The sequence below is a fragment of the Paramisgurnus dabryanus genome, chromosome 17, assembly GCF_030506205.2.
Source record: "Paramisgurnus dabryanus chromosome 17, PD_genome_1.1, whole genome shotgun sequence".
Taxonomy (NCBI): domain Eukaryota; kingdom Metazoa; phylum Chordata; class Actinopteri; order Cypriniformes; family Cobitidae; genus Paramisgurnus; species Paramisgurnus dabryanus.
In genome coordinates this window covers 10,657,425-10,667,631 of record NC_133353.1, presented here as the reverse complement: position 1 = coordinate 10,667,631, position 10,207 = coordinate 10,657,425, and the positions used below count along the sequence as shown (strand labels likewise).

General features: G+C 35.2%; 1 protein-coding gene across 4 annotated transcripts in view; it reads right to left on the bottom strand.

Moving 5' to 3' along the window:
* The window catches only part of slc16a9a (solute carrier family 16 member 9a), a 13,088-nt gene extending 3,502 nt beyond the window's left edge, over positions 1–9,586 (bottom strand). The window contains exons 1-6 of one of the 4 annotated variants that reach the window (XM_065244889.2): positions 9,447–9,586; positions 9,015–9,321; positions 8,121–8,351; positions 3,276–3,419; positions 2,697–2,792; positions 1–667 (exon numbers count right to left, since the gene is read on the bottom strand). The exon at positions 1–667 is cut by the window's left edge and continues 215 nt beyond it. In XM_065244889.2, the coding sequence (XP_065100961.2) occupies positions 1–667; positions 2,697–2,792; positions 3,276–3,419; positions 8,121–8,325 (1,112 nt within the window). In that variant the 5' untranslated portion in view covers positions 8,326–8,351; positions 9,015–9,321; positions 9,447–9,586. Of the gene's footprint in view, positions 668–2,696; positions 2,793–3,275; positions 3,420–8,120; positions 8,352–9,014 lie in introns of all 4 variants that reach the window. The other 3 variants (XM_065244891.2, XM_073812312.1, XM_065244890.2) reach the window with 3 other exon arrangements.
* Between the last annotated feature and the right edge of the window lie 621 nt (positions 9,587–10,207).

Genomic DNA, 10,207 nt, shown 5'->3' with positions numbered 1-10,207 from the left:
ACCGTGAGGGCATACAGGAACAAACTGTTCACCCCTGGCATGTCTGCCATAACGCCCAGTACCAGCTTACCGATGCCCGTTGTTATGGAAACAATGGAGACAAGGGGTATAAGTGCAATACCATCAATAAGGCCCTCGGTCTGTGCTACGTCTTCCATGAAGAGCACGGGTGGAAACGCCCCTAAGCTGAACAGGAACAAGGTGATGCAGAAAGCCACGAAAACGCGGTCCTGTAGGAGCTCTAAGGCCATGCACAGGTACTCTCCATAAGGCCGCATCCACTTTTTAATTGCTTGTGCAACTATAGAACAGGACAACACTTTACCCCTCCTTTCCTCTTCACTGGCTTGCAGCTCTTTAGGTTCCTTGGTTATCAACAGTTTTATGGCTGTTGTGTTATCAGCCGAGCCGGGAGTGCTTTTGATCGGATTATCATCCGACTCAATGATAACGGCAGTAGGTTTGGTGTAGAGTGGTTCCTCTGTTTGCTGTAGAGCAGCCCTTTGTTTCAGATAATAACCAGGTAAGTTCAAAGATCGCATTGGGCCAGCGCATGCCATCAGGTTGAGTGCCAGCGCTCCAACGATAAGCAGGCAGCCTTCCAATCCAAACAATTCAATGAGTTCATTCTGAAGTGAGGCATAAATGAAGCCGCCCACACTCGTACCTAAGACAGATGCACAGAATTTCATGTAAATGTAAATAAAATCTTATTAATAATAAACAAAATGTAACAAACTAGGACATCTTGTACTTTTTGTGTTTTACATCTAATAAAATTTTATTAGATCTCTTTCTAGTTAAGTCAAGTAACATTTATTTGTATAGCATTTTTGATAATGTTTTATTGCTTTAATGCAGCTTTACAAAAATGTGGCTGACGGTTATTGTCTGATAAATTGTGACGATTATGCTGATTAATTGCTTGTTTTAGGGCTTTGGTGACTTTGATGATTAATTGTCTTATTAATTGTTTTATTGCGTTGACATTTCATTCTCATACATTTTTTTTGTTCATGAAATAATTGTAAACATTGTGATTATTTAAATTAAATATTTTGCAAGGTTTACCTGGCAGTAAATATTAATACACATAACACATATTTCAAAGTTATTATTAAATGAATATATCTTTAAAAAACTGAAAATTCTTCATAAGAAACAAACACAGTAAAGTGTCTGAAAAATAACTGAAAATAAAAACGCAAATCAAAATAAACTGACTATACAAGAACAAGCCTTAAATAGTAGCCAATCCTACTAAGGTCATATTAGTACTGGACCACATGTCTGTAGTGGCTGCAAAAAAATGTATTCCTTAGATCCTTAAGAATAGCATCCTTCACTTCCTAAAAATTGCTGTTTTGGACATGTATGTTTTACCTGGCAGTTTATAATGCTTATCAAAGTTTTGCAGCATTTCTTTAAATGCTGTTTTTTCCACTGTATTGAATGGCTTTAAAATGTATCAAGTTACACTTTTAGTTACGGAGCGTTATCTGATATGTTCCCGTTTATACAGGCGCTGCAGCTCCCCCTTGTGTTTTTTTTGGGAGATGTGCAATCATTGCGGTGATCTGAAATCATCGCGATGAGGTCAAACAATCACAATGAAATGATTATTTAATCATTGTGACAGCCCTAGTTGTAATTATGTATTAAAAAGTTTTTTTTTGCGTGAATCACGTGAGTCCAAGATGATGTCGTTACCATAAGCTAGTTATTATTACTGTCTAAAAATTTGAAATATGGATTTTTATTACAAAATCGCATTGATTACTCTCAGAAGACTTTTATTAACCCATTGGAGCCATGTGGATCACCTCTCTGAAGGATGGATGCACATTTTGGAGCTTCAAATCAGAAGTTGTTCCCTGATCCCTGTTTTCAACACTGCAAAAAAATACTTACTTACTTAGTATTTTTTCTTGTTTTCAGTAGAAATATCAAAAAATTCTTAAATCAAGATGTATTTTCTTGATGAGCAAAATAATGTCAGAAAATAAGTCTAGTTTTTAGACAAAAAACTATAAATTTGTGCTTAAAACGAGCAAAATTAGGGCCAATGGGGTCAGAAAATTTTGCTTAAAATAAATGTTTAATAAAAAAGAAATCTTATTTTTAGATTTTTTTCTCACCCCATTGACAGATATTTTTGCTTGTTTAAAGCACAAATTGACTTAAATTGTATAGTTTTTGGTCTAAAAAGGTCTATATTTCTACTGAAATAAGACAAAAATACTAAATAAGAAAGTCATTTTTTGCAGTGTATACAGTAGTTATAAACTTTGGAAGAGCAAGGACATTACTTAAATCACTCCAAATTTGCTCGGGTGAAAGATGATGGACATATGTATCTCGCATTGCTTGTGGATGAGTAAATCATGAGGTACTTTTGATTTTGGATGGAGTATCCCTTTAAAATTTGCCTGAAAACTGACATTTTTAACTGACATAAAAAATACATTTAATAAATTAATAGTGCTTGAGGTGAGAAAATAATGAGGTTATTTTAATATTCAGCCGGAGTATTACTTAAAGCGGTTAAAGAACATTTTAAACAAAAAGGCATAATGTTACTAAAATGTCTAAAAATGGTTATGATACTTTATGATTTGCCAAATAGTGCCGTATCATTCCATTCCATCCATCCGATATCACAAAGTTATATAGAAAGAGAAACTTTAAAGCCACACCTGTGGTGACGATGCCCAAAGCTAGGCCACGCCTCTTGTCAAAATACTGGCAGGTTATGGTCAACGTGGCAGCGTAGGCCAGTCCACAGCCCATACCTTAAACACAAACACAGATATATGAGATTCATGAGAAAATAAAGGAAGTAAATGTACTTGTCTATACTGAAAAGTCCCTAAAAGCTAAACAAATGTGTGGGTATAGGTTTGTCGGCATGTATACCCAGTACCCTGCATTAGAGACAGTGATGGTGTTGCAGTCTCAAATTCAAAGGTCAGTTAATGTTGTATGATCGGAAGAATTAATAGCAACTCAGTCATAAACACACTCTTGCATTACATAACTTAATTGGCACTAACTCACAGACATCCGTAAATAGACCCACCACACAAACACACAGCAGGTATGTACAATCTACAAATAGTTTGACCTGATAACAAAAATACAAAACATGCCCAAACAGATTTATATACATGATATGAGAGATGCTTTGAAGCTCACAACAAACAAAAAGTCTGAGCCAGACAGCAGATGGCTAAGTGTATCGAACTATATTGAAACTAATGGTTTTATTTTCATACCGACAACAATGCCGTAGGAAAAGATGAGGAAAGAGACATTTGGAGCAAATGCGCTCAGCATCAGACCCCCGGCCACCATTACACCACTGAAGACTGTTACTGGACGGGCACCAAAATTATCCACACAGGCACTGCACACTGGACCTGCACAGAGAGAAACAAAAAAACAAAATTTTACTGAATGGTACAGTAGCAGTAGAGGATCTAGGGGAACAACTTTAATCTGCATACCACACATTTAGTTTGATCCTTCTTTATTATCTGGCTATTGATTTACTTATTGTTATGACACTATACAATAGTTAAGATATATTCATAGTTAAGCTGTCATGCATAAGCACAAATGCACATTTTATTGTGCCAATATATCACTTAAAGTTACACAACAGAAACATTGTGTTCTTTCAGACTCACATTTATATTTAGGCATTTGACACACGCTTTTATCCAAAGTGACTTAGAGTGTATCACAACTACATTTTTTATCAGTATATCATATGTATTCCTGTATGCTCTTAATCTGTAGGCTATAAGAAGTGCAATGACATGACTGGAGATTAAAGTTACTAAATGTTGCTTTTTTCTTACTGGTGACATAACATGGTATTATTTTAAATGTATTTATGTAATACACATTAGCACATCTGTAAACATAAATTTTATATTTCATGTTTTTTATATTTAACCAGTTGTTGTTTATTGCTTTCTGTTATTTTTTTATTGCATGTTTATTGTTTGGAACAATAAAGTTCATGTTTCTATGTTTATTTCTTTTATGTTATTTTTGTATTTTTTGCTATTTCTTTGCTTTTATTTGATCTTTCTACTGTTGTTTGTTTATTTGGCAGATTGTTTGAGATTTCATTTATTTAGCTATTATCTACTGTAGAATTATTATTGTCAGCTTTATTTCTGTGTTTTTCAATTATACATTTTACAGTATATAAATATATTTTGGCATTTTATGGCTATTTTTTGGGGCGTCTGGATTATTTGTGGGTGGGTTCTGGGGCAGGTATGGTAATTTTGTTTCTTTTCTGGTTTATATTTAAAGCTTCTAAATAATTTGTGGGTGCGTTCTTGCTTCTTTTCTGGGTTACATTTGGGGTTTCTGGAAAAGTTGTGGGTGAGTTTTGGGGAAATTGTGGTAATTTTGGCTCTTTTCTGTCTGATATCTGGAGATTCCAAGACAGCTTTGGCTGATTTATGGAGGTGTAAAAGGGTTGCGGTTGAGTTATGGCTAGAATCTGAATTACTTAAGGCAAGCAGCTTTGGGACCAATTAAGGACCATAAGCCATGGCAGTGTGTGTGCCAAAAGAACAGCCTAAAAAATTTTGCTATATGGGTTGGGTTTGAACCCCTGACATATTGCGCTGCCAATGCAATGCTCTACCACTGAGCTATACATGTGTGGCATTACTGTCTAAAATATTAAAAAAAGTAATATTCTAAGCATTCTTAAATTAAATTTAATTATCACTATTTTTCCATTGCATGATAAACTTGATCCGATGAAGATTAATTATATAATAAATAATTCGAACCACACTTAAAGACAACTAACATGGACTTGCTATTATTGGACAGAGTGATGGGGTACTGCGGTGGGTCATAAATCAGAAAGGGTAAACTTTGTTCGTTCCTTGTCACATAAAGCACACATCTAGGTTAAATCGTTATAGATAGTACACTTAATGCATAAGTTAAATGAAATTTACAACAGATTAGTGCAATTTAAGATGGTCATTGTTACTTTATAGCACATTTGCAACAGATCGAAATTGTTGTAAAAATAGCCAGTGATTCTTTTAATAAACAACACTGAGTCACTCCTAAAATGGCCAAAAAGTCTGGAGAGCATTTACTGGGAACAAACTGAACTAATAGACTCATATCCAGATGAATGAACCGGGTGTGTGTTTGTGCCATCCAAGTTATCCTCTATATATGACAGCTCATTAAGCTTACTCGCCAGCATGGGATACTTTAACTTTACTGCCAAATGCCCACAAGCACAACTACCATAACTCAAGACCAGCGAGAAAAAAGATGACCAACATTAAAGTGATATTGGCTTTTCCAGGGTAAATGTGTACCTACAACATTCCACCCAACGACATCAGTTTTGAATATAACATCGTTTTGAATATAACTGTTGTAGAAACCGATCGATCCCCGTGTGATCGCAAAAGGGATTTAAAAGTAGTACTGTTGCATTGCCGACATGATAATTTAATGTCCTATGCCAAACAATCTGCGCAGTGCCATGTCTAGCATTACACTCTGTTGTTGTTTCTCTGCGAATGCAGAGCTCTCAGGTTTTATTTAAAAGTTGCCCCTCTGCCCCACCAAATTCTCAAGTTTTTGCTAGCAGATCAATGTTACCTATTATTCATAACTGACCAGCACAAATATAAATTATAACAATTGGTAAGTCTGATAAAAGACAAACAAATTTAACCAAATTAAATAAGTTGCTCTACATATTAAAACATACAAATGTATCAAAAATAAAATGAAATCTGTATTATATACAGTAGGATTGCAGCACTTGCCATCAGGGTGTATTTTAAGCTGTGTTTAAGAGAAAGATAAGGTTACATGTTCAGTACTACATGGCAATAATAATGAAATACATTTCTGTGGTCCTTTCATTAATTTCAGGAAGCCTCTACGTTAGTTTCAGGTAAGCTAAAGCTTCTGATTGCAAAGCAGTTGGAGAGTTTTTTAATAAATCAAGCATAATTTAACACGTATTTGGCTATATTCAAGAAACCTGCGTCATTTACAGCATTTATCGGATCTTGCTCTTCTAACTTTCACTCTGTGCGTGCAAAAAAAACGAGAAAGCTAAACTCGACAGATAACATCGCTGCGTCTCGTCCATTAATTGCATATAGCAGGAAAAGTTATCAGTCTCTTAGAAATACAAGGTGTGAGTGTAAACTGACTGAAATGCGTGTATCTCACAGTGAATGCGTGAGACTTGAGAGCCCTGCAAATGCACTGTTGTTACTCCGCGATTAACTTGTCCTTTACAGACAGTGCAGCTTGCAATCTAAATGTCCTGTGCACAGATTTCAAAATGCTTTTACACAAAAGACATGTTTGCGAATGATAAAAAATTAATCACGCGGGTGCACTTCCGGAAAAATCGGTTGAAAAAATACAAAAAAAACGGTCGGTTGCCGATCCCGCAAAAACCGTCTGGTTCCGATCTCTAGCCGGTCAACCGGTGCATCCTTACCTTAAATTATAATGTAACGTACATATATATAAATATACGTTATAAAACTTTATTTCAAAACTTTATCCGTGAACATAATTGTGAGTCCTGATCGATTCCTATTGACAGTGAAGGTGAAGAGTACAAATCCCATCTTCACACTTTTTCACAGCATCGTCAAGCTACACCTCTAGAGGCAAACATGACATACTGTGTCTTTAAACACAATAAGACAAGAGAAGAATAAGAAATATAACTGAGGTCAACCCCAAACAGTTTATTCTTATTTTAAGAATAATCTAGCAAATAAAATTAAGGGTTATGCTTATAAAAAAAACAATATGCTATGGCATAGATTAAAAAATGATTTATTACACGGTTCGTTGGAATATTTAAATGTCTTGTCTTATTTTAAAACCCAAAATACACGTTTTCCTCGCAAAAGGTCTACATTCATTAGAAATATTTAATGTTCCTTACCTTACTTATGAGGTAAACAGCTGTGTAATAAGCATAATAACGTAAAGGCAACCAGTTGTTATTGTGAAATAAACCCCTTTAGTGTGATACCTGATCACACTTTCGGGCTTATTTCTGCGATAAGAACCGGCTTGTCTCTTACATAATTCATAAGTCTTAACATCTTATTAAATTTTGCTTCCATGAAATTTATCTTGTTTGAGGGACATTCAAATATTTTATTGTTAGACGACGATAAAATACTTTTTGCAAATAAAAATATATTTTTGCAGCATGTACAAAATATCAATCGATGTCCAGTGTCTTAACCTTAAAGCGTGACTCCTACACATTGCTTAATAAGATATGTGTTTTCATAGGCCAGAAACAACTCGGTAAATCCCTTTTCCTCTGTGTCAGCAACAGTGTGAACATGGCACACAAAGCGACATTCCTGTCCAGTCATGACTTTCCCTAGCATGAAGATGGACCGGACAAAATCCAGCTATGTCTGTAAACATAACCTGACACCACCAAAACATATGCATATACACACATGCACGCTTCGCCTGGGTTGAACCTTTAACTCCTGTGAGATGGGAAAGAGTTATCTTTCTTGTTTCCAGAACACAATGTTTTTCCTTATGTAAGCAAAGAGGATGCTTGGTAACTAAAACCCTTGCAATGCAGACAGTAATGCCCGCCTCATGTAAACAAGGAGATCATGTCTATCTCGCAGCATTATCTTTTGTATGTAGATGATATTAGAACATGAAATCAACAGCATCTCGTGCAAAAAAAACATTATGTTTCGCCTTGTGTGATGTTTAGGTTAGATTGGATTCTTTGATTTGGACATATAAACAGGTCTGACCATAAAAAATATCAATAACAAATTGTAATAATTGATTGTGTAAAAAAGATTATAAAAACATTTGTATTTTACACAGGTTAAAAGATTTAACTAGATAAATTGATAAATATAATGATTGAGAAAAGTTTTTGCAGTGGTCTCTCCCTATTTATTTACCTCATCTGTGGTACAAATTTTATGTTTACAAACTGCATAACATAACTGCAAAAGGAGGCAGTAGACACCTGATTCAGCTTCTTAATCTTCTCACACACACACACACACTAATAAATAATTAGTACTCACTGGTGATGAGTGACACCCCAGACACCATGGATCCGACCCAAGCTGTCATGCCTTTCCCTTCTTGAAAGGCAATGAGCCACTCAGGGTAGAGCACCCCAACCGACTGAGGGGATCCAAAAGACAACAACTGGGCCATGAAAGAGACCCAAACGATCATCCACCCCCATCCACCATCTAAAGCACCCTCACCTTTCACAGCACCCATTGTCAGCTGTGGTTTAACACAGGGACCTGCAAAAAGAAAGTACTAATAAATGTAAAGTTTACATGACCTGTCAAACAATCATTGCAGTGTCTTGGACTGTAAGTTCATGCAAACTTATTATGTAATCTCTCGACCTTAGCATATACATAATAAATAACATGTCTATGGATGTAGGGTTAATACATCAAAATAACAGGTTAATTTTTTTATTTTATTATAATATATATATATATATATATATACTAGCCCCGTTTAATATTTTTAAAAAAAATTATATTATCTAAAAACACCTGTTTTTTGAAATATATATATATATATATATATATATATATATATATATATATATATATATATATTTTATATATTTTATATACTAGCCCCGTTTAATATTTAAAAAAAAAAGTATATTATCTAAAAACACCTGTTTTTTGAAACTGCTGTAAGTTTTATTTATTAATATAAATTTTATGACGTATTACATACTGTATTACAGACTACATCAAATATTTGTACTTTTAAAAATTTCTTTGTTACACATGCAGCATTATGCAAGTGAAAAACAAAAATCAAAAAGGTTTAACGTTACATTAAAAATGTGCAAATCCCTTAAATACGTAAAAAAAGAAAACAATATCCATGCTGCTATTTGTCTACTTGTTTAAGGAAAGCATTGTGAAGTAAAAACTCACCCACTCACTGCAGGTGGATGTTGATCTCTGACAGAGCGCGCTCCGCTAAACTGCTCATGCCCGGTAGACCAGGCCGATAACGCGCTGCTCCGCTGAATAATATCTTCGGGCTCGGCATCGCTCGCCGCCTTGTTTTGAGCGCTTCTGGAAATAGACCACACCTCAAAGGAGGGGAGTCCGGTAACCGGACAGCCTCTTATCGTCCTTTCTCTTTACATTTGACCGATTCTAAAGCCGGAAAAGTTACATTAATATTTATGATGATACTGCTGGTGCGCGCTCAAGTTTCTCTTCAAATGCAGCTTCTCTTTAAATAAAGAATAGCCAGTTCATGTCAAAGCACAATAAAAGCACATTTCTACTTCATGTTGTCTGTAGGTTTATTTGCATTTTCTTCTATAAGAATGTCACAGTTGTGAAATTGAGACTCACCGCTGTAACGGAGAGGGGTGATGACGTGGGAAGAGCGCAGTGCACACGCTGAATGCTTCTGGAGGAAGGTTCAATATACAAACGAAATTTCTTTGAGTTGTTTGCGTCAGTTTTATATTGGATATTTGCGGCCGCAGCACGAGCATATGTAGCCTACTTTCCTCAGCACGTGTTCTTCTTTCCCAATGAAATACAGAACCGGTTCACACCGGTCATACTTAGAGGCTACGGGTAACCAACAGCTCAACTGATAGAGGAGTCACAGGGCATTCCTGTTGCTTTCATTAAATGTTTCGAGGAAAATATCTGCTCCTGTAGCACAGTAACTTAACGCAAATAAGTGCAGTTCGATTCCTACGAAAATTTGATTTATCATGTCACGTGGATAAAATGTCTGCTAAGTGCATGCTAAAGAAATATAAAGTTAGCCTACTTTATATTGTTTTTGCAAAATCCAAATAAGCTATAAAAATCTTTATTTAGGTTTTTTTTCTCTTATTCACAATGAATACTGACTTTGCGTATTGTTTTTCATTTAAATTTTCTTTACAATTAGTTGTTCACAACTTATTAAGAGGAATGGACAAAATAAGAAATCCATTGTGCCAAGTACAGATGATAATAAAGATTTTGAGCTTGTTCATAAACAATTATTGCACGAGCCCTTAAGAATATCAATTTGCAGGTGATAAGCAATTTACAGTTACAATAACTGAAGAGCCCTTTCTGAAAAACAACAGAAAAAGATGCCTTGGGCTCCT